At 45.0% G+C, this 25443-nt stretch overlaps 1 protein-coding gene across 13 annotated transcripts in view; it reads right to left on the bottom strand.

The window, feature by feature from the left end:
• The window catches only part of SORBS1 (sorbin and SH3 domain containing 1), a 376150-nt gene that overhangs the window by 6497 nt on the left and 344210 nt on the right, over positions 1–25443 (bottom strand). For 10 of the 13 annotated variants that reach the window (XR_003857785.1, XR_003857786.1, XR_003857788.1 and 7 more), the window contains one exon: positions 16204–16257. Coding sequence is in view for 3 of the 13 variants with exons in the window: in XM_029609158.1 (XP_029465018.1) it covers positions 7712–7824; positions 16199–16257; positions 20105–20164 (232 nt within the window). In the remaining 10 variants the exon portion in view is untranslated. Of the gene's footprint in view, positions 1–7711; positions 7825–16198; positions 16258–16711; positions 17598–20104; positions 20165–25443 lie in introns of those variants that run through there. The other 3 variants (XM_029609158.1, XM_029609159.1, XM_029609160.1) reach the window with 3 other exon arrangements.

Below are 25443 nucleotides of genomic sequence, written 5' to 3'. Positions count from 1 at the left end.
ACGCAGAACATGAGAATTATACCTGTAAAGAAGTAACTTGCATGTATATATGGTCAAATCTAACTGACCCTTCAAACAAGTTTTTAATTAGACATGATATAACCGAACACTTTGGCACTTGTTAGAATGTACCATTGTACACATTCACCTACTGAATTTATGTGCCTATGCGTAAACCGTTGTGATGGTATATAACTTAATGACTGTATAGAAAAGATTTTAAATAAATAAATAAATAAATAGGCGCACGCCCACTTAAAGTTGGGCATACATGTGCTGCAGTCAAACTATTTTATAACATGCGTGCAAGTTATAAAATGGCTGCGTATCTGGTACAACTTAATAAGTATATCTGGTACAACTTAGTAAGAATAACCTAATAAGCTTAAGCATAATTTAATTACCTATTCTCCTTAGTTCACTACTGTTACACTGTTAATTTAAGCATAAGTTTGTCATGTTTCGCAAATATTAGTTGCTACGAGTTTCCATGCTGTTCATTGTTAAATAATAAGACTTCTCATCCTATTATACTCCTTTGTTTACATGTAAACCGATGTGATATACCCCAGTGAATGTCGTTATAATAAATAAATAAAGTGTGCTCGCATGTTGGTATGAAAGTAACCGTTCCTACTTGGTGTGTAGGTTTAGTCATTAATAGGCTGATGTAATAAAGTAGGGATGTGCAGAGGGAGAAAATGTTTTGGTTCAATAATTAATTTTGTAGGCACCTCAATTTGTTTAAAAAAAATATATATTTGTTAATTCATTTCATTCGTTTTTAATTTTACAATGAAGACAAAGGGGGAAGGCCCTATTTACTCATTGTAAAAGAAAGAGAGGACAGGGCCCAGACCTAGTCACAGGTTCAACACTAGGTCCCGCTGATGAGGACAGAGGCTGGCTCCTGCCACCGATACCTGGGCTTACGTCAAGTCCTGTGACCAGGGCTTGGCCTAGCAGACCCAGGCCCAGCTGCAGGCCTGCCAGGTTCTTCTTTCTTGATCCAGCAAATAAAAACATCCTCTGCTGGGGATGTGCTGCAGTGATATCTCTGCAGTGCCTTCCTCCAGAGTGAATGGCACCAATTTTTCTGAACAGACATACTACTGCCTTTCAACAAAATGGTGCCATCTGCTTGGGAAGAAGATGCTGTAATGACATTACAGTAATGCATCCTATGGACAGAGGTCTCAATTTTAGTCAGTGGATCAAGAAAAAAAAAACAAAAAGATACTGGAAGGGCTGCTTCTGGGCCTCTGCAATGGGACCAGACAGGCCTGGGCCTAGGCCTCAGTGACTGAGATTGAGCCAGGACCCTCTGTCAATCCCCAGCAAAGGGACCCAGCCTCGGGCCCAGGCCTTAGCTACAGCACCCGCCTTGGTCAGGCCCTAGCGTCAGACCCAGGCCTAGGCTTTGGGCCTTGGCACCCGGCAGTTGGCTGGGCCCTGGCGTCAGATCCAGAGGCACCTTTTTCTTTAACGTGTGATTATAAATTTGGGGTATTTTTGTCCAAGGCTAATTTTCCGATCTTAACGTTCATATGAACCAAAAATGGTATGAACTCTTGCCTTTTGCCCATTCATTCAAAACAAATGCACAAATCTATATTAAAGTGTCTTAGGCTTAGTGCATTGCTTTACTTTGGGTTTAGTACATGTTTAGTACAATGAGCAATAAATTACATTCTTGGGATTGAAGACAGAGTGGGAAGGGTAAGAGGGCTAATTATGTACAAATTATGCCCAGTATAATTTTATAATAATCAAAAGAACCCAGAAGTGTAAGAATAATATCAGTGTCAAAAATAAAGATCTCATTTCATAGCACAGTCCAGATACGTAACCATGAGAACCAACAGAATGGAAAAAATACGAAGTTTGTCAATTTTTAATTTTGAATGACCATCAGACTTATAGCACAGGTACCAGCACATCAAATACTGCTCAATGAACCCTTGTGAAAGTCGGGGGACAATTGAAATAACCCCCTATGTGCTAATAGTTATAATCATCAGTCATTTGTTTTATAAACAAAATGCACTTCACTCTGTGTGCTTGGGTACTGGGAGATAAAGACCTCAGTGGAACTATCAAGAAATGTCCAAAGTAAATCTCTGCTTTTAAACATGAGTTAACCTCTTCCTTTAAACGCCGCCATTGCAATGTTTTGGAAGGATCAATATCTTCCTTCCTCATGCGGAATACCAATGTTCCATGAAGAACAATACAACCTGGTATTCTGTGAAAATAGAGAAAGGATATGGCAGATATAAATCTGAAACACATCTTATGAAAAATATTAAACCTCAAACGTAGACTGGAAGAAATAATGTCTGAGAAACCATGCACAGATAAAATGAAAAAAATACTGAACCCATTATAAATACTACGTTGAAAAAGTGGGATGTTCATGAGAAGAAAATATATGCAAGATGAAGATCATGGCACAGACGTAAAATGAATTAAAATACTATTAAAAGAGTATGAAACATGAGAAAAAGCATGAGCTAGAGCCCCAGAGCGAAAAAAAAAGGAAGAAACCCACAGATGTGAAATTCCATTGGGGCAGATTTTCAGAGCCCTGCTCGCCTAAATCTGCCCAAAACCGGGCAGATTTAGGCGAGCAGGGCCCTGCGCGCCGGTGAGCCTATTCTACATAGGCCCTACCGGCGCGCGCAGAACCCCGGGACTCGCGTAAGTCCCGGGGTTCTCCGAGGGGGGCGGGCCCGGTCGTCGCGGTGTTTAGGGGGCATGTCAACAGAGTTTTGGGGGCGGGTATGGGGGCGTGGCCGCGCCCTCCGTACCCGCCCCCAGGTCGCGTCCCGGCACGCAACAGGCCCGCTGGCGCACGGGGATTTACGCCTCCCTCTGGGAGGCGTAAATCCCCGGAGAAAGGTAAGGGGGGGGGTGTAGACAGGGCCGGGCGGGTGGGTTAGGTAGAGGAAGGGAGGGGAAGGTGAGGGGAGGGCGTTAGAGGATTCCCTCCGAGGCCGCTCCGATTTCGGAGCGGCCTCGGAGGGAACGGGGGTAGGCTGCGCGGCTCGGCGCGCGCTGGCTATACGAAATAGATAGCCTTGCACGCGCCGATCCAGGATTTGCGCGGCTACGCGCGTATCTACTAAAATCCCGCGTACTTTTGCTGGCGCCTGATGCGCCAGCAAAAGTACGCCTATTCGCGGTATTTGAAAATCTACCCCATTCTGAATAGTGAAACACAGAGAGAAATGCAAGAAAACCCCACAGCGGTGCATGGTACTCAAACTGAACAAAAACCAAAAGCTGTCATTGAGAAAAAAATATAACCAATACCTTGAGCCCAAGAGAAAGAAGATGAGGACACAAACGAATAAAAAATCCAAAACGATTTACTTATTGTGGAAGTCGCTAAAGTTTAAAGCGACACTACAACAGGAGAAGAAACACTCATAGACCACTTATTGTGGATGCCGCTTAAATTTAAAGTGACACTGCGGCAGAGGGGAAAATGCTAATAAACCACTTCAAAAAAAGGTTTAAAGAGAACAAATAACAAGCGGAATGAACACTAACTTGTTCTGAGAATTGGGATGCAATGCAAAAAACCTAAAAAAACTTATAAAACTTATACTTACAGCATTATAAAATGTTATTAAAGACATGAGAACAGCATTGCCAGCAGTGAAAGGAAATGTCTGTGATTTTAAAGAAAAAACAGCGCGAAAGTAAGCGATTTGTAGCAATGATGCTTGCGTGCCTGCTCAGCAGTGAACAGCTCGTTGTAATCTGAGCGGGGTATATGGAAAGTGAATACAAGAGGTACAGAAACCCAACCAAACTAGATACTAAGAATAGTGGGAAGCAAGTGAGAAAAAAAATGGATAAAGAAAGCCATGAAGATAAACAGAATGAAGGAAACCATGCAATAAATAATGTAAAAACTGAGGTATCAAAACAGTTCACATTAACAATTATGTGAACTTATTATAACTTCTAATCTATTTTTTCATTCATCCCAGATGGAAAAACAGACGCCAACTTATAAATCCACTAACTTTCTCTGCAATTAAGTTGTGACTTATTATCACTACCCCTGAATGAAAATTGAATGGTCTCAATGACCGTCCATCATAGGTCCTGGAAAGGATGGTTATATTGTAGACAGTGTGAAACTATTGGTGCATGTTCATCCCCAGTGAAAATACGGCTCCTATGTTCAATCAAATAGGTCTTAATAGGTCGCGAGGTCCTCCCCACATATAATTGCTGACAAGGACATTGTATCACATAGACACTGCAGGATCTACAGTGGTATTATGTCTGTTAACTACCATGTCTGCGTTTGGTGGATGCCATCGTATTCCTGTCATGGTGGTGGCACAAAAGTCACAATTATGACAGAGTATGCCCTTGAATGTCTGTTTGGGAAGGTTGTGTCGTGGGTATTTGAGGTCTGATCAGCCATTGTTTAATGTTGGCACCCTGTTCATTATGAAAATAAAGGTGGTTGCTTGAAGATATGATGCCAGTTCAAGACGTGCCAATGTTTCCTGATAATATTTTTTATTCTATCCGCATTATTGGAAAACTTTAAAATGCAGACCAATTGCTGAGTGGTAGATTTGGTTTTGTACTGAAGCAATTGTTGTCTATCAGAAAAGCGTGCTGGGGTGAATGCTCTTTTCAAAACCTTTGTGGGGGTACCCTCGTGCATGGAATCGGGAGAACAAGTCTGCAGATTGCACTCGGAAATCATCTTCATCAGAACAAAGGTGCCTAAGACGAAAAAACTGGCCCACAGGTAATCCATTTTTGAAAGGCTTGGGTGGAAGCTTTCGAAATGCAAAAAATTATTACGATCTGTTTTCTTACGGAACAAGGTCATTTGATCTGTTTTGCAGATCAAAATGTCAAAAAATGATAATTGAAATTGATGATATGTCATGGTGAATTTTAAATGCATGTTTTGTTGATTTAACCACTGCAAAATAAAAAAAATGTCATCGATTATACCTGGACCATAATTTAATATGGTGAAAAAATGATTGTGTGTATATTGAAGCCTCCCTGAATTTGGATACATAGAGTTTAGCTACATCGGGGACCATGGGAGATCCCATGGCCACCCCATGTATCTGATGAAAAAACTCTGTGCCAAACTGAAAAAAATTGTTACATAAAACCAATTTTGATAAGGATATTAAAAAGTCAGATGGAACACGCGCAGGAAGTTCACGTTTAGATAAAACTTCTGATACAATCTGTATCACTGATTGTTGTGGTATGTTGGTATAGAATGTTTCGATATCCAAGCTGACTAAAAACATTTTGGTTGTGAGGTCATGAAAGCCCGAAAGCTTCTTAAGCATATGTGCTGTATCCTGTACATGTGATGTTGTTTGACACACATGAGGTTGTAGGAAAGTATCGATATATTGGGCCAAAGGTTCTAAGAGAGACCCATTAGCAGATACAATTGGTCTAAGTGGCAGTTTGACCAAAATTTTATGTATCTTTGGAACACCATAGATAACTGGGGTGCGAGGGGAATTGACTTGTAAAACAAAATTTCCTTAGGTGTCCAGAATCCAGATTGCTTAGCCATCGAAAGGAGTGTTTGAATCTTTTGCTGAAGGCCTGGTGAAGGATCAAAATCAATTTTGTTGTAAAATTTCACATTATCCAATTGACTATGTATCTCGCATATAATGAGAACTACTGCCCTGCCCTTATCGGCAGGCTTGATGGTAATATCTTTATTAGAAGCCAAGACTATTAATGTAGGCCTACGAATCAGTTCATTACATGTTGCACTGTTGGGCTGAACTATCTAACTTACATACTATAGTATTAGAGATTTTTATACAATTCAGACTGTACTTTTTATAATTGATATAGGTGAATGATCGAACTGACAGAGTGATCTGTGTGATGGAGGACACACCGACAGGCTTGCTGACACCTTGCATCTTATCCAGCATATATACCTTTGTTACTGCTGGTTTACCACTTTGTTAGAAATTATTTCATTGGGCTCCCCTTTTTGGACATCTTTTTGCTACACATCAGAGGTCTTAATTGTGTGGCCTCTACTATCTGGAAGTGCCTTCCTTTCAGGCCGATACAGTAAAGTCCGCAGGAGAGCGGGCAAATGCCCGCTCACCCAGCGCGCGCGATTCAGTATTTAAATTAGGCCCGGTGGTAAAAACGGGCAAAAGGAGGCGCTAGGGACACTAGCGCGTCCCTAGCGCCTCCTTTTTGACAGGAGCGGCGGCTGTCAGCGGGTTTGACAGCCGACACTCAATTTTGCCGGCGTCGGTTCTCAAGCCCGCTGACAGCCACAGGCTCGGAAACCAGAAAAATTGAGCGTCCGGTTTTCAGCCCGATGGCTGCGGGCCAAATTCAAATTTATTTTTTTTTTAAACTTTTTTTTACTCTTCGGGACCTCCGACTTAATATCGCCATGATATTAAGTCGGAGGGTGCACAGAAAAGCAGTTTTTACTGCTTTTCTGTGCACTTTCCCGGTGCTGGAAGAAATTAGCGCCGACCTTTGGGTCGGCGCTAATTTCTGAAAGTAAAATGTGCAGCTTGGCTGCACATTTTACTTTTTGAATCGTGCGCGGATCCCTAATAGGGCCATCAACATGCATTTGCATGTTGAGGGCGCTATTAGGTTCGGCGGGTTGGACGCGCATTTTCCGCCCCTTACTGAATAAGGGGTAAGGGAAAACGCGCATCCAATGACAGGCTAATAGTGCACTCCGTCGGAGCGCACTGTACTGTATTGGCCTGTTTGGTAGCTACACATTACACAGATTATCTCCATTTTCAGAAACATGTAAAAATCTGGCTGTTTCAGCAGGCCTTTTCCTGATTTGCTACAGCGAGATATTTTTTAGGTTATCCCCTATGCAGTTATTTTGAGGTACTGGGTTGTTATATTAATTCTATATTTGTGTGGATGCTGATTGATTATATAATTTTATTATTGCTTTTTTTTACTTTGATTAAACATCATTTGTGATGTTTTGCTTGCTGTACCCCACTAAGGGGTGAATTTTAAAAGTGCTGCTTGCGTTAAAAGGCTCATATCTGGGCCAAGCACGAGCAGCTCATGTACATTTGCACATGTGGGCGCACACACGCTCATTTTAAAGTTACCATCAAAGCATCTTTGATGTGATTGGGCAAATAGTAAGTCTAAACAAAAATAAATATAAATCACTAGTAAAAATCTTTGTGTGTGGGGGTTTATGTGTGTGTGCATTTTGTCTGTTACACACTGATCCTAGACTTTAGGAACACAGTTTTTATAGGCTGTACAGGCTGCCAGGCAGAACAACTAAAAGAAATTGCAGGGGCTCATATGTAAGTGCAGTGGGATAAGTCGCACCACCAAAAATAAACGACCAGAGATCCAAAAATATAATGGAGAAGGTTGATAGTAAGGGATAATGGAGAGGTGAAGAGAGTCTAGGGTGGGAGGCAGCAATAGAGGGGTAAGAGTGGAGAGTGGAACCGAGAGAGAGAGGATAAGGCTAGGCAAATGACAACAGCGCTCGTTGTACCACCTACACTTTGACCTACCAGCAACCACTGGAGGAAATGCAAACAGTAATAGTAAAAGCCTGCAAGAAATTTATCTTTAAAGTATATTTTGGAACTGGCAAATGTATTTTCCTGATTGCTTTTATAGCAAAATATTATATGACCATAAATATCCTTACCCACAAACCAACCATCATCGCACTTTTCCATCACATCCACCACGTCCCCTATCCGAAGCTCTAGCTCATCAGCATTCCGAGGGACATAGTTATACAAGACTTGGAAACTGAACCTGAGGAGAGAGTTTTAAACATTTCAGTGATTTGTAGGTATTTACGACTTTATACTTAGTCGATGATGTTGCTCCAACCCCAGAATCTTTGAAAAAAATCATTTCTTAGAACTGGTAAGCTTACAGTATTCGTATTGTTTAGGGAAATGCAATTTAAAGTTTTGCCCAGGGCCTACACCTCGCAGCCCCAAGCGTACAAAATGGGGATTGCAGACACAGACAGATGCTCTAAATGCACAACTGAGTGGGGCATGCTAACTCATGTTTTTGATACTGTACATCCATACAAACCTAGTGGCAGAAGATTTTTCAATATCTAGGTGGATTGGTTGGACGACAGGTGCAACTTTCCTAAATGCTGTGTTTGATGATTTCTCCCAATTACCAATACGAGGAGCAGGACATCGGTGATTTACCCAGAAAGCATTCTTAGTGGGGGGAAAATCCATCCTAGGCGCCTGGCAAGACACTGACCCTCCCTTTATTGGAGATGGTAGAATTTTTTGCATGACATTATGCAAATGGTTAACCTAGCCTGTGGTAAATTTTTAACACACAGAAAATTGTTTAAAGGTACTTGGGAACCTTATAATCAAAGCCTCCCAGCAAGAGCTAGAAGTGAGGTTCTAAATTATTCATAAAAAGCATATGGATCTACTTTTATATGTACTGCTACAATTTCCTTTTTTTTGTGCCTATAGTGTATTCTGATGTCTAAGAAATCTAGTGCAGCACCATCCTGGGGGCATTTAGGTTTGGGGAAGGGGGGGGTTGAGGTGGTGAGGAAGTCAAAAGTTTTACTGTATCTCTCTGTTCAATGTAGTTGAATATAATTCACTTTAGCTTATTATGTTCTTTCCTGATTTATGCTATGCTTAGTATGCCTGCTATGAACAAAGATAGAAGCTACTATTTAGATTATAATAAGAATGAAAGATATGTAAACAAATTTGTACAAGATTATACATCAGTAGACTTTTTGGGTCCATGGACAAGAAAATATATAATGTGTGATCTTTTCCTATCAGTAATAAAATGTGTTGTGTTTGTAGGAAATTGCAATTAGAACCTAGGTCATGCTGACATGTTGATTAATCAGGACCTAAAACCTGTGTTATTTAAATAAAATTTAGAAATGTAACTAATTGGTCAAGATAAAATTCTTTTAATGTTTTGTTTTATCATGCTGATCTTGTGTTTAGAAATATTATATAAGATTGAATGTAATTATTGGATTTTGAGTCTGCCCACTGAGATCCTCTTCGAAGTGTGGTTTTCTCCCATGTGATTTTTTTCTCTATATAAATATTACATGTCAATTAAACTTGGTAGATTTGTACTGCCACAGATTCATTTTCATCTATTTTAAAAATTGTAGAAAGAATCACCAGGACCTTTAGAAAATTAGAGAAAAATAGTAAAGAATCTCCACAATGGGAGGAACAGATGGAGAGGGTTTGGTTTCCTGTGGGTTTATGGAGGGAATTGGGATTATGAGCAAAGTTCTGCACGCACATAATTGCACAAGTCTGAGGTGTAAGAAATGCCAATCTGTCCTTCCTATGAAGGTCCTTTAATTTACATGGGCATAGTTCTCAAAATGAAAACAGAATGTCAATTCTGTTAATATGGTGATGGATTACACAAGGAATATGCTCTCATAAATATCTCAGATTGAAAACATACGTAATATTCTACAGTAAACAGAATCACAGTACACAGTGATCACACAGAGGTCCATTCACCCAGTTTAAGGTTGGAAAGGAGGCCATGGCCAATGGCTGTTTGGGAAGGCTGGATGAATCCTTAAAAAATGTAATTCAAAACTTGGGCCTAGACTTGCAGAAGGTCAAATAGCAGCACAATGGTTGGTAATGAGCATATGAGGCATTTGGGGCTGTTCAACGCATACTCATTACAATGTGGATATACATCATTATCCCTTCTCTAACCTGCAAAGTCACTTAGATGACATCCATTCCCAAAACGAAAAGGGAGGGGGAAATGGCAATAAGCTTGGGTGGGTTATGGTGTCAGCATGCAGGGGGGAAAGGGCAAGAAACCAAAAACAAATGCTCACTTTTAAGTCGCAAGCCTGCTTAATTTGCTTATTCTCTGCCTCACTTATAAGTCCGCCACATAAAAATCAAGGGGGGGGGGGGGGGGGGGGGGGGGGGGGGGAACGACACAATGCCAGCATGCACACCAAATTGCTTACTACTATGATAAAAAAAAAAAAAATATCACCAAAGATTCACAAGCTGCAATGCAGAACGAACTTGCTAACTTGAAAGCCAACTTGCCAACATTTAAGAAAATATATTTGAGCATCTATATATTTTTCATTCTCCTTTACTTACAACTGTTCTGCCCATGAAAGGACAGTATGGATAGGACACTGGCCAAGCACACCCTAGCCTTACGCACACCAGACAACCTGCAACCCTTACATTGCTGACATGGTCTCTCTAACTTGCAATCTCTTTTCACTGGCCAGAGCAGAAAGGATCACTGGGCAAAAAGAAGCCTCATTTGATATACAGAAGGGCTTCATCACTACATCACATGCCCTGCATCCCCAATAAAGGGAGTTTAGTCTTCACTCATCCCACTCTTGAAAGCACCCTGCCCTCTTTTACAAGACATCCATCATATATGTTGGCATGATGACCTATATGCCAGGAACCCCTAGAAACCTAGAAATGACGGCAGAAGACGACCAAACGGCCCATCTAGTCTGCCCAGCAAGCTATGCACTTTATCCATTTTTTTTCCCTTTTTCTCTCTCCCATCTGTTACTATTGGCTTCCAGTACCCTCCAGCCCTAATTCCCCTCCACCCCACCACCAATTTAGAGAACAGCGCCGTATCTGCATCCAAGTGACATCCAGCTCAATTAGGGGTAGCAACCGCTGTAACAAGCAGGCCACACCCTTGCCCCATACTCTTACCCACCCCTGTTTTTATTTTTTTGTTTGTTTGTTTTATTTATTTATTTATTTATTTATTTATTTATTTATTTATTTGGAGATAGCAGCCCTCCATCCTTCCGCTTCGTGAAGGTGGAACACTAACTACTGGCCACTGGCATCCCGCTCCGTGAATGCCTCTGTGGCTACTTCCGCTCCGTACAGTGTTTGAATGCCTCTGTGACTACTGCCGCTCCGTGCAGTGTTTTGCTGCCTCCACTTTATTCACGCCCTCTAGACCTGATGGATCCACAGTGTTTATCCCACGCCCCTTTGAAGTCGTTCACAGTTTTAGACCACCACTTCCTCCGGAAGGGCATTCCAGGCATCCACCACCCTTTCCGTGAAGAAATACTTCCTGACATTGGTTCTTAGTCTTCCTCCCTGGAGCCTCAGCTCATGACCTCTGGTTCTGCTGATTTTTTTCTGACGGAAAAGGTTTGTCGTTGTCTTTGGATCATTAAAGTTTTTCAAGTATCTGAAAGTCTGAATCATATCACCCCTGCTCCTCCTTTCCTCCAGGGAGTACATATTTAGATTCTTCAATCTCTCCTCGTATGTCATCCGATGAAGACCCTCCACCTTCCTGGTCGCCCTTCTCTGTACCGCTTCCATCTTGTCCTTGTCTCTTTGTAGATACGGTCTCCAGAACTGAACACAGTACTCCAGGTGAGGCCTCACCAAGGACCTGTACAAGGGGATAATCACTTCCCTTTTCTTACTCGATATTCCTCTCTCTATGCATCCCATCATTCTTCTGGCTTTTGCTATCGCCTTGTCGCATTGTTTCGCAGACTTCATATCATTAGACACCATCACCCCAAGGTCTCTCTCCTGCTCCGTGCACATCAGCCTTCCCCCCCCCCCCCATCAAATACAGTTCATTCAGATTTCCACTCCCCATATGCATGACTTTGCACTTCTTGGCATTGAATCTCAGCTGCCATATCTTCGACCACTCTTCCAGTTTCTTTAAATACAGTCTCATTCTCTCCACTCCTTCCGGCGTGTCCACTCTGTTGCAGATCTTAGTGTCATCCGCAAAAAGACAAACCTTACCTTCTATCCCGTCTGCAATGTCACTCACAAAGATATTAAACAGGACTGGTCCCAACACCGATCCTTGTGGTACACCATTTAAAACCGCTCTCTCTTCGGAGAAAGTTCCATTTACCATCACACATTGTCTTCTGTCCGTCAACCAGTTTTCAATCCAGGTCACCACCTCGGCACTCACTCCTAAGCTTCTCGTTTTGTTCACCAGTCTCCTGTGTGGAACCGTATCAAAAGCCTTTGCTGAAATCCAAGTAGATGACATCGAGCGCTCTTCCTTGATCCAATTCCTTGGTTACCCAGTCAAAAAAGTCAATCAGATTTGTCTGACAGGACCTTCCTCTGGTGAATCCATGCTGCCTCTGGTCCATCAATTCTCTGGACTGTAGATAGTTCACTATTCTCTCTTTCAACAGTGACTCCATTACTTTTCCCACCACCGAAGTGAGGCTAACCGGTCTGTAGTTACCAGCCTCCTCTCTGTTCCCACTCTTGTGAAGCGGGACCACCACCGCTCTTCTCCAATCACTCAGCACCACTCCCGTTTCTAGGGATCTATTGAACAGGTCGCACAGCGGAACCGCCAGCACATCTCTGAGCTCCCTCAGAGATGTGCTGGCGGTTACAGCATACATGAAACATGTTGGCCAACACAGTATATATGGTACAAAGAAATTAACACATCTGGAGGCTGAAGAATGACTTGCTACTCACTCTTCTTGCCTCTTCTCTAAAGGCTGCTGCTTATGATCACAAAAGATCACAAGATGTTTGACTTCTGTGCCTAGGCAACACATACCGACATGGGTTGTTTAAATATAGATTATGTGGCTGGACACAACAAATGTGCAGGCATCACAAGCTTGTGCTCATTTCAGAAAGAGAAATGGCAACCAGAGCAACCCTCAGTCATTGCAAACTAGTGTTGCTGCAGCTGGTACTCCAGGACCAGTACTGAGGACATCTATCCCTGGCACGTCCTTTATGCCAACTCTGGTAAGTTTGGCATGTTTTGTCACCTGTCTGTGTGTCTGAGAAGGGTAGGTTGACACATTTATTGATGGGTCCTATTTGAATGTGTGCTGCCAGACTAAAAATATTTTCTCCAGGCTAATTCTTTGCTTTGTACTTGGACACAGACTAGTAATCACCATCACACAGAGCTGCTTTGACTTCGCCCAGATGAGCCAATCGTCCAGGTAGGGATGGACCAAGACCCCCTCCCCCTGGAAAAAGGTTGCCACCACCACTATCACCTTGGTGAACGTGCGAGGGGCAGAGGTGAGCCCGAATGGAAGAGCTTGGAACTGAAAATGCCAACCCAGTATGTTGAAGCAAAGATACTTCTGGTGTTCCTTGCGAATTGGGATGTGAAAGTAAGCTTCTGTGAGGTCGAGCGAAGCCAGGAACTCGCCGGAACGAACCGCCGCAATGATTGCCCCATCCGAAAATGGGGAACCTTGAGCGCCCAGTTGACTCTCTTGAGGTCCAGAATCGGTCGGAAGGAACTGTCCTTTTTGGGGATGATGAAGTAGATGGAATACTGGCCGGATTCCTGTTCCTCTGGAAGAACAGGGACTATGGCCCCAAGTTCCAGAAACCTATCGAGTTTCTGGCACACCGCTGGCCGTTTTTGACTGCCGCATGGAGAGATCAGGTCGCTGTCGGGAAGATCCCGAGCAAATTCTAACGCATAACCTTTGTCGATCACGTTGAGGACCCACTGATCCGTGGTGATTTTGGCCCATTCCCCCAAAGAAAGGAACAGACGTCCACCTAAGGCAAGAGCGAAGGAATGGGCCTGCATCATCTCATTGCAAGGACTTGGCGGCTGATCCATGGGGATTGCCATCCCGGAATGGTCAACGTCCTCGAAAGGAATGAGACCATGCCTGAGATCTGGAAGAGGCAGGTCGCTGAGAGGACCCCCTCGTTCTGTTGTACCTGCACTGACCCTGGAATCGAAAGCGCGAAGGAAAAAAGGATTTTGACTGTTTAGGGCGGTCCTCAGGCAGCTTATGAACCTTGTTATCACCTAAGGATTTAATAAGCTGTTCCAGGTCCTCCGCAAAAAGCAACTTACCCTTGGAGAGTGCCTAACAGACTTGGAAGAGGAGTCCGCTGCCCAGTTACACAGCCAGAGGAGCCGTCTGGCGGAGACCGCTGAGACTATAGCCCTGGCCTGCACCCAGAGGATATCATAAAGGGCATCAGTTCCATATGCAATCGCACCTTTGAGCCGCTCCACTTGTTCGGCCTCTGCAGACGGGAGGTCCTGGGTGCTGAGTAGTTGTTGAACCCACCTGAGGCTTGCCCGCTGCATGAGACTGCTACAAGCTGTCGCCCGGACACCTAAAGCCAGCACCTCAAAGATCCTTTTGAGATGTACTTCCATCTTACGATCTTGAAGATCCTTAAAGGCTGTGGTCCCTACAACCGGGATGGTGGTGTGTTTGTTGACAGCCGACACTGAGGCATCAACCTTGGGGACTTTGAGCATCTCAAGAGCTGTGTCCGGGAGGGGATATAACTTATCCATTGCCCTGCCCACGCGGAGACCAGACTCTGGAGTCTCCCATTCCCTGAGCAGAAGCTGCATAAGCATAGGATGGAAGGGAAAAGTACGGGAAGGAGCCATCAGACCTGCCAGGACCAGGTCAACGGTACGGGAGGAAGAGGCAGAGGCGGGCTCTTCTGCGGGCACATCAATTCCAAGTTCATTCAGAATAAAAGGAATAAGCGGGTCTAGCTCCTCCCGCTTAAACAACCTCAAAACCCATGAGTCATCTTCCTCCATGGGGGGATTATCGAGAGAAAGATCCGGATCGGCATCTGGATCGGGCAGCGGAGTGGGAGGAGGAGGAGGAGGGTCAGGTAGGGATTTTTGACGGTGGAGGGCCCGGAGAGGGATCCTCCTGCACCTCCAAGCTTGCTAAAAAAGACTTATGTAAAAGGAGCACAAATTCTGGTGAAAAAGGAGTATGTGCTCTGCTAGACCCTTGGGGGGGAGGGCCCCTCGGGGAGGGTCAGAATCAGCATCAGGAGATCTCATAGGGCTTAATTCAGGCGGTAAACGACAAAAATCCGGCTCCCCTCCCCCCCTGAGGAGCAGAGTCTGCTGCGAGGTCCGGGCACAAAATGGCTGCCGCTCCTGTGGTTTTTTTGTGTGGAGGATGGCCTGGACACATGCTTGCCGACTTGACCTCGGGTTGTCGACTTCAAAGGAGCCATGGAGGGTTCCTCTCCCCTCTGGGCAAGCAGAGCCTGTCGCGAGAGAGCCGCGAGGCAGGCTCCCCGCAGGCAAGACAAAACGCTGACTTCGGAATTGGGAAGTCAACTGTGTGTGAAACAGCCGAGCCTGATTGCTGCAAAGTGGGGAAGCCGACTGAACGGCCTCGAGTCGCAGCTTTCCCTGCCAGACAGCCCGGAGCTGTGAAGAACAGCCTTATTCCAACTTTTACATTGAAAGTAAAAAATGCTGCTGTCTCTCTCCTTTTTTTTTTTTTTTTTTTTGAGAAACAGCTAAAGAGGCTGAAGGGTTTGTGCCACAGCAGAGGAATTAAAACATCTCTGCAAAGGACCCGAGGAATAATCACATCTCAGGGTTACCAGTGCAAAAGAGGGGGAGTGACTGGACCACCAGTATCACCCCTAGGCAGGGAATTAAGACTACCGGGAAAGAGACCTAGGCTGAATTACTCAAGGGGGGGAAAAAAACCCTAGGTCTCTACAAGAGCCTGGAGACAGAACTGTCTCCAGAGAAAAGAAAATTCACTGTTCCTGTATTTTTTTTTTTTTTGTTTGTTTTAGAAATACTTGCTTGACCCAGTGAAGAGAAAACAGAAGACTTCGCAAGAAGAAAAAGAAATATCACTATGAAGAGGGAACCGCAGGTTCATCCATCTGCATCTGCTGGAACCAGAGAAATACTGGGGGGTGCAGGGTGAGCGCTGTCCTTATATGGTATGCCCTTTCAGTTTTTCTCTGGCTCCATCTGCTGGACAGGAGGCTCAATCCACTGTCTGGACTGATCCGGGTACGTACATGGAATTATAATTTTATATGGTATTCTTTACTGGAGATGGTGCTTACTGTTGTATGACAGTGAGAATAATTAGTAGGATTCAATTGCTTATGACCGTTTCTTTTCCTACATGTTAATGGCCCCTAGCTGGAATTAGGTATCAAGCCATTACTATATGAGCAATTCTGGAAAGTTGCTGAGGCTCCGTTGGTTGAGAAAGTCACATAAAATGATGTACTGTGAAAGGGTTTTCTTTTCTTTTTTTTAAATAAAGAAATAAAATACATGTTTTGGACTAAAATACCATGCAAGTAACCAAATCACTTACCTATCTGGTGGTGTTTGTCTCCCACTCTGGCTGGCACTTCCCTGCTGGGCTTGGGGTTGCTGGGAAATGATTAAACATGGTTTATTGTGATAGGAGGATATCTTATGTTGAGGGTCAAAAGGGACAGAGATAGCACTGCAGTAATGGACAGATTTTTCTGCAATGTTAATGATCTCATTGCAGACTGTTTCCTGCCATCCACAGAAACACCACAGGACAGTCAACAAGAAAGAGACAAGAGGAGATGGGGCATTCCAGAGGCATCATACAAGTCCAGCAAGTAAGAGAGGCAGAGATCCAAGTAAGGTCCAGGAAGCACAGGAGGATTCCAGAGGCAAGCATGGAAAAACAGGCAAGATAGGAAAAAATTACGTATTTAGTACAAGGACATCAAAAATGCAGTTAAAAGGGCTGCAATTAGTAAACCACTTTTAAACACTGTAGCTCTAGTAAAGCAACATTTATAGAAACATGAGCTATACAGAACTCACTGCATAATAAAAGCAGATAGCATTCACTGAAATATTTATTTTATTTGAAAAAAGTTATAGCCTGCTGATCCACAAATCTCAGCAGGGCACAATGTACATACACATGTATATACACTATTTTAGTCTCCAATGACAAATAATGAAAATCTACAGAATTTAACAAAATAACAGCAATAAAATGAAATTAAAAATCTCTCAATCATTAAACCACCCTGTGCTGAAAACATAGGGAAGCTGGAATAATATTTATAGGCTAAGGTGCTCAAAACTGTTTTTGGCCTATGTATAATTGGAGTTAGCTGGATAATTTATTCAGCTAAGTGAATTCCAGCCTGGAAAGCCCTCAGAATGCCTCCTTATTTATCCAGATAACATTTTTCTGGTTAAAGGGGACAGATATTCAAACCTTGGGGTTATCCAGCCAAGTGAAAATGTTTCCAGAAAAATCCCTTGCAGTGTGAATGGAATTTCACTTAAATTCTACTACCAGCCCCTATTATGCACTTGGGTAAATATTTTAAGCAAGAGAGAAGCACTATGGTCCCAGAGCTTCAGGTTAAATATAAGTTACAGCAGAATACAAATGGAATGTGAATTAATTTTGCTGTACTGTTCCATCCTGGGATGTGTTAACATTTTATTCAACACTGGTAAGGTCACTGTTGGCATATAGTTCTAGTCATAGGTACCACACGTCAAGGAGATTATGGAGAAAATGAAGACAGTCCAAAGGAAAACAGTGACACTGATAAGAGATCTAGATAATGACTTATGAGAGCAGGCAGAAGGATCTGGGTTTATTTAGTTGGGAAAAGAGAAGGTTGAAGGGCGACTTCACAGCAATATTCAAAATGCATGGTGTCTGTACGTGGTTCATACAGAGAACAGCGATCGGTAGTTTTCCACCTCTGTTAGGGATAAGACAAAAGAAAATGGGCTTAAACTACAGCAGTGGAGATTCAGGATGGACATTAGGAAGAACTTTCTAACTGTATGGGCACTGAACACTGGAGCAAGGCAGTTGGTCAACCTCCATCATGGAAGGTTTTTATGAACTGGTTACATAAATATACATCAGACGCAACTTAAATGCAGTGGGTCCTGCCTGGAGGCAGAGGTATAGCCCGACCTCTTAAGTTATATATCCAGCCTCAACTTTCTCTGTTTCTATTACTGCTGTACTATAAATATACATTTTCTAGAACCATCAAACAGTTATTTGGATGCCAATACCCTGTACACTAATACTCCAGGAACAAGCCTGGCTACCAAGTTTGGTATTTTTAGAGAAAGCTAGCTGAAGGAACAATGTACCGTATTTCCACGACAATAACCCGCCCACGTATATAACCCGCCCACACACATAACCCGCAGGTTTTCAAGATTTATGAAAAAAAGTTTTAATATACCCCGCCTCCTCATATAACCCGCAATTCAAAAAAAAAATAAAATTTTAAATACCTGTCGGAGGGCCGCGTGGGTCCAGGCGGGCGGCGGGAGCCGGGTGGTCGCGTGTTAAATCTAGGCCGCGGGCGGGTGGGCGCTTGTTCCAGGCGGCGGCGGCGGGGGCGGGTGGACGCGCGTTAGTTCGAGACGGCCGGCGGGTGGTCGCGTGTTAAATCTAGGCCGGGTCGCACAGGCGCGCATTCATTCACTGCCGGTGGGGGCAGCCCCCACCGGCAGTGAATGAATGCGCGCCGAAAGCAGCTTGTTCCAGGCGGCGGTGGCGGGTGGACGCGCGTTAGTTCGAGGCGGGTGGTCGCGTGTTAAATCTAGGCCGGGTCGCTCAAGGCAATCTAGGCCGGGTCGCTCAAGGCAGTCACATGCCGTGACGTCACGGCATGTGACTGCCTTGAGCATCGAATCGCAGGGGTCGCATTCATTCATCCAGGCGGAGGAGCCGGCTGCTTTCGCCGCTACTGCCTTGAGCGCCGAAAGCAGCCGGCAAGCGGCAGCTGAAAGCAGCCGGCTCCTCCGCCTGGATGAATGAATTCATTCACTGCCGGTGGGGGCTGCCCCAGCCCCCACCGGCAGTGAATGAATGCGACCCCTGCGATTCGATGCTCAAGGCAGTCACATGCCGTGACGTCACGGCATGTGACTGCCTTGAGCGACCCGGCCTAGATTGCCTTGAGCGACCCGGCCTAGATTTAACACGCGACCACCCGCCTCGAACTAACGCGCGCCCACCCGCCACCGCCGCCTGGAACAAGCTGCTTTCGGCGCGCATTCATTCACTGCCGGTGGGGGCTGCCCCCACCGGCAGTGAATGAATGCGCGCCTGTGCGACCCGGCCTAGATTTAACACGCGACCACCCGCCGGCCGTCTCGAACTAACGCGCGTCCACCCGCCCCCGCCGCCGCCGCCTGGAACAAGCGCCCACCCGCCTGCGGCCTAGATTTAACACGCGACCAATCAGGAAGCGGCCGGGCGCAGGGATAGGACGGACTCCTCTCAGCTGCAGCCTATTCAGAGTCGGGAAACTTTATTGGTTGTAAAATTTTTTCTGGATAACCCGCCCACGTTTATACCCCGCGGGGGGCATGCGGGGTAGGTAAAAACGCACATTACCCGCGGGTTATATGCGTGGAAATACGGTAATTCCCTCACTTCTCTTAAAATCATTTTTCTTTTTCACCCTTCATCTTTGATGGCGTCGCCAGGGGGATCATTTCTAACTTGAAGTTCTGGAAGGTGCCACCGTCCACACCACCGTCACTTCCCCTCTCCCCCCGATGCCTGAGCGCCCTACCCTCTTATTGTGCACTTAAGCCCAACCGGCCCCAAAAGATGGTGATTGTGAACCTGGATCCTCCACGCTATACCGCACAGAACTACAGCCTTAAGCCGAAGGGGGTTCACTTCATTTTTCTCCCTTTTCAAGCCTCCAGACCAGACGACATGCTCAGTTAGCACTGGGAACCCTTGTCACGACGAAGACGAGAGAGACTGCTCCACCGAGATGATCCCTCAACATTACTCTTTATGACTGGCAGGGGCCATCGCAGTGGTGGCGACTGCCTTCTCTCTCTCTCCCTGGGGTAAGGCAGGTTGCTTTTGCAGCACACCTAAACCCCAGCCAGCCAGCCTCAACAGGCAGGGGGGGGGGGGGGGGGACTTGAAGCAGAGTCGCCTGCATCGCTTGGCTACAGCCAGAGTTTGGCCGTGGAACAATAAAATGTGCACTGCTGCCAGTTACGGGTGAAATAAGGATAAACTGTTGACAGAGATCTGGATTCGTTTTGGGACCGTGGTTCTCCAGAGCTCTCCTGGCTCGCAGTCCATGACTTTAACCACCAGACTGTGAATCTTCCCTGATTTAACAACGTAGCTAGAAATTTAAAAATCCAAAGCATTATTATAAGATACCATTAGCAGATAACAAACTTAGCAGCTTTTAGATAGCTGGCTTACCACATAGCTCTTTTCAGACTCTGTGAGATCAGGCACTGCTCTCAGTGAGTGATGAGGAGGCTGTGATCATCAAGCAAATGATAAGAGACATATTTAGCGGGTGGTGCTGGTTATAATCAGATTCAAAAGGAATAAAAGACTGCAGATAAAGATTATCTTACTATAACAGTACTGGATTAGAAAGAAAGGTGCCCACTTTAAGCCTACAGGTTCTTTGCTTTTAAAGATATTTATGAACAAAACTTTTAAGGAACCAACCCATCTTTTTGAACCTCATTTCCAATCTAGTTTGTTATTTATCAAGATCATTTTATCTTACAAAACTTGCTTCTGAGTGGGAGGAAATTTACGAAAAAACGGTGTCGTCCAAATTTTAAAATGCATTAAAAAGAAAGAAATCCTATCCAGAAGTAACAAGCTGGGAACGCATGCAGAGCCACGGCTATGGAAATGCATTCCAGCAGTTACAGGAATGGGCGACGGGGTTCCCGTATTTACATACTGAGTAGAGGGCTGTGCTTGGGGATGGTTTTTACGCCACCATGTTTCACTTTTTACAACCCTGGGAACAAGGGGGGCTGGAAGAGCTTGGAAGGTGCCTTTGTGTGTGTGTGGGGCTGGCGAGGGAGGAGTGCGGTACTGACGGGAGGCAGTCAGATGCCGCAGAATGTTGGCGAGTGTTCCATTCCAAGATCTCCACACCCCCCACCCCCCCCTCTAGACCAGAACAGAACTGAAGCAATATTCCCGTTTGTTCCCTTACTACAAAATAAGTATGGGGTAAACTCAAAAAAAAGCAAGGAAGAGTGGGCTACATACAGACATCCACAGACTCGTGACAAATGATAAATCTCAGATGTGTCATTGTGAAACTCTGTGTGTGTGTGTTGTGTGTGAGATTTGTGTGTGTGTGTGTGTGTGGGGTGGGGGGGTTTGTATGTGGGTGGGGAATGTGAGTGGGGTGCGAGTACATGGGTGTATGTAGAGAGGTGAGAGGGGAAGTGTGTGTGGAAGTATCTGTGATTCTGCAAAACAAAATTTAATATTTAAAAAGTATGATGTCCGGTTATGTGATTTTACAGGATTGTTCTGGGAAGGGTTTTGGTGGGGACATGATGATAGTTGAGTTTAATTATAAAAACTCAGGAGGAGCCTATGAGCCTGAAAATTAATCGAGGAGCATGCACAGGGCTGAAGGACCTAGGGAAGTGTTTCTCAGATTTGTTCTGGGGGACCCCCCACAGTCACTCGTGATTTCAGGATACTGCAATGAATAAGCTTGTGCAGGGGCTGCCTCATGGCTCACTGGCCCTGAGTTGATTTTAAGTTTCTTCAGCTATTGCTGCTGCCGCTGCAGAAAGATCTACAGCACTGCAGGCCCAGGAGCACAGGAGGGAGGAGAGACAGAAAGAGGGAGAGGGGAGGGGACAGAGTAAAAGAAGGGACTGATGCTGTGCAGCAGATTGGGTGGGGAGCAAAAAGAGAGAAGGGGCAGCTGCTGCTGGGCAGAATGGTGGAGGAGAGGGGACTCCCACTCTTCGGCAGAGGGTGGGTGAGGGTGAAAGGGGGATGCAAGACAAGTAGTGGATGTGGGGGGAAGAAAGAGGAAGATCTAGGGCAAGTGGTAGGGGGAATGCAGGTCAAGGTGTGGGGGAGAAATAGGATGCAGGGCAGAGTAGAGTTGGCGAGAGGGGGGATAAGGGGAAGGAGGGGAGGGGAAGAGAAAGTTTACTGGGCATGGAGTGGGACAAGAGAAAGAGGGTGATGTTGGGCAGGAGAGGAAGAGGTGCTTTGCTGAAGTTGCCACCACTAGAATGACAGCTACGCCTTTGCTGCTACAGGAGAAAGTGCTGTGTCAGAGCAGATAACAGGTAAGTGAAAGGGGTGGGGGCGTAATTCTGTATATCCTGCCCCGGCTGCAGAAAAAGGTGGTGCTGGCTGTGACTTCCTCCACCCCACCACCATCCCCTGCCCTTCTGCTTGGCACCTCTGGAGAATGAAGTCTAAGTTGCATTTGTTGGTTATCCACAGCTTCAGCAGAGTTTTTACTAACACTTCCTTGGGGTTCAGCAATAATCTGGCTCTACTGCTGTTCAAAGAGGAGTCTTATCTCGGGTCCCCTTCCTCTCTCATTCTATTGCTCTACACGTTCCCAATCTTATCTGTCTTTTAACTTGTGCACATCCCCACCTGCCCTGGCTCCTAACCCTGTAGATTCCTTCTCCCTCACTACCCATGGAGTCCTGCTCCTTCCCTACCCTCAATTTCTCACCACTCATGGATTCCTCTCTCTATCCCATCTCTTCAATTCCTCACCATTAAGAAACTCCCCTCTTCAGGACTCCAGATCCCTCTATATGTAGAAGAAAGCAAACCCCCGTGTGGTGCCGGACAAGTGGCTGGCTCAAGTTACTTTGGGGCTGATGCAATAAATCTGTGCGGAAAACGGGCACTCAGTGTTGAGCACCCAGTTTCCTAATGCGCACCCAGCCACCTTTCCTGGGCGCGCGATCGAATATTTAAATCAGGGGTCGCGCTAAAAAAAGGAGGCGCTAGACAAATGTGTGCCCCTAGTGCCTCCTTGGCAGTGGGTGCCCAGTAGAGGTGACTGTCAGTGGGTTAGGAAAATGGATATTCAATTTTATGAGCATCCGTTTTCCCAACCTGTGCACAGCCACAGGTTAGGAAAATGTACGCTCATTAATACTGCCATGATATTAAGTCGGAGGAAGTACAGAAAAACAGTATTTTCTGCTTTTCTGTACAATTTCTGAGGGTAAAAATGTGTGCTTTGGGCGTGCATTTTTTTTTATTTTGCATGTGATGAGTGCTATTAGCTTCACGGGGGGGGGGGGGGGGGGGGGGGGTTGGACACACGTTTTGGATGTACTAATCCCCTTACAGAATAAGGGGTTGTGGAAGCGCGTCCAAAACCCATGTCCAACCAATGGTAAAACAGTGCACTCGGCTGCGTGCACTGTACTGCATCAGCCCCTTTGGCTGTTACATGCGGCTGCCAGAACTCCTCCACTGCTGCTGCTCCCAACACTCAGAACAAGTCACATCCAGTGCTCAGTGCATGCTCTCCCCATCTCACTCAACCTGCAGACAAGACTTAGGCTAGGACGACTCAAAGGAGGATGCTGAAGAAGGGGAAGTGGAGGAGGTGCTGTGTGCAATGTGTGTGCTGCACAAAGCAGCCATGGTTGTCCTTGACCTGCATACTGCCCTTTAATGCCTAGGGATGTGCATTTGTTGCTCCATTCATTTGATTCGCTTCAATGGTATGCACGTATCTCCCGAACAGACAATGGGAGAACAAAACGAATTATGTGCACATAAGTAGATGGCAATAGATATTGCGCATACCATTCATTTTATGCATCCACTATCTGTTCGTTAGATATGTGTGTGTACTGCCAAAACAAATCAAACGAATGAAGCCCTGTTCTCCCCTCCCTTGTTCATTGTAATTCCTGTTAAGTTCTCTGTAAGCCGATATGATGTACCCACGAATACTGGTATATAAAAAAAACCTGTAAATAAATAAATAAGCAACGAATGTACATGCCTATTCATTCCTGCGCTCCGGGGCTCAAGCTGTAACTAGGAAAGAGAGCACCATGTGTGCTCTTGTTGCTGAAAGATGATGACTATAGAGCCCAGGTGCTACGCTGGACCTGAGCATCAGACGGTGGTGACTTTTCCATGATACACCTCATCAGGTCTGATGGCACACTAGCTGGGAAATGCTGCTATGGGTCATAGCCTGTATACTACCAGCGGCTCTAAAGTAATAAGGTATGCTCAGCTGTGCATACATTTTTGCACAATCAGCTTTACTCTGGATTTAACATGGAGTTTTGCACACATAAAAATGTGTGAACAAATTAGCGCTCCTCCAAGTAAATCCCATTTTAATCAAGACATTAGCTATCACTCCCCAGTGCAGAAAAGTGCATAGGCTTAATACTAGAAACTTAACTCCTGGTCAGAGGTGGAATAATATTTCTGGGGATGAACCCGGAGTTTGTGGTTTGGGGGATCTTGTATACAGGATTTATGCACAAATCATGTTCTCTCCACAGAAAACAGAGAATCATGTTTTATGCATGCTAAGAATTTCTCTGTGCTTTTCTTAAACTTCCAATGCATTAGCAACTATTAGCTCAAATCACTGGAAGTTAACACTGTTTTGTTTTAGCGTGTGCATAAAGAAAAGGTGCTGAATTTCAGCGCACACTTTTTAATCACATCTTACTACATCGGGCTCAGAATTAGGGCTAGAGACATGTATCCTGCTCACAGAGCAAACATTATCCCAGGCTCGTGACACCCCACAAGTCATGGAAGGGGAGGGGCTAGGTGTCCTGCTTCACGAAGGACAGTCCTGTTTTTAAGAAGTGATCTTGTACTCTTGGCAAAAGTCCTTAGAGAAGGTAGTCTTTAATCACACCCTCTGAGGAAGTGCATCAAACAGGAGCTGGCCTGTGAAGCTCCCTCTTTGCTCTCAGGGAGAGTCTCTGTTTACACTTGTAATAATTATACAAAATAAAACATTTTTATTTGGGTTCATTTCAATGAATGTGACAATATTTGTGTGGCACCTACTCCACAGAATGTGCACTGAGCTTAAAAGTGCTGTACAGATATAATGGTAAAATGCAAGTTTCCTCTTTATGGGAGCCTTGAATAGTGGGGTAATCATCTGCTGGAAGTGCACAGGATGTACATGGGACAAGAGGTCAATCTGTAAGCAGCCCTGGGTCAGCTGTGTGGCAGGAGGTGTAACCTGAGGGAGTACATCCCCCGAGTTATGGAACTGAAGTGATAAAAACCCTGACCCTGCAGAGTCTGGGGTTGTTCCAGATGGCAAGAAAAGAGTTGAATGGAGCTATGATCCTCAGCCAGGATTTCAGAGGGGTGCAGTCAGGAGTGCAAGGACTTTCCCCTAAAAATCCCCAGAGGCTGGAAAGCAGAGGAGGAGAAGTAAAGCGTGCAATACAGCCTGGAAGTTAAAAGAGGAAAAGATAAAAGCTGCACTTAACTAAAGCAGGAACTCATCTGTGCCAAAGGGAACTTGTTTTGGGGCTCGGAGGATCCTGAGGCTGTCCCAGAGGGATTTTTCCTTGAGCTGAACAGGATACTTTGTGAGTTGTTATTTTGCTAAAGAGACTAAAGAGAGTACCAGGCTAGCTTGTGCATGGTGCAAAGACTAGGGAGAAGAGAAACAAAGTAATCAGGACTATTGTGTTGCTGTAAGAAGGAACTGTTATTTAAAGAGAGGAGCTTTAAGGAGGAGAGTGAGATTTCTGGAACTGTGATTCTGTTTGATTTCT

The sequence above is a fragment of the Rhinatrema bivittatum genome, chromosome 7 (assembly GCF_901001135.1).
Source record: "Rhinatrema bivittatum chromosome 7, aRhiBiv1.1, whole genome shotgun sequence".
Lineage (NCBI taxonomy): Eukaryota > Metazoa > Chordata > Amphibia > Gymnophiona > Rhinatrematidae > Rhinatrema > Rhinatrema bivittatum.
Note: the sequence above shows the minus strand (reverse complement) of the source record. Positions and strands in the feature narration are given on the sequence as shown.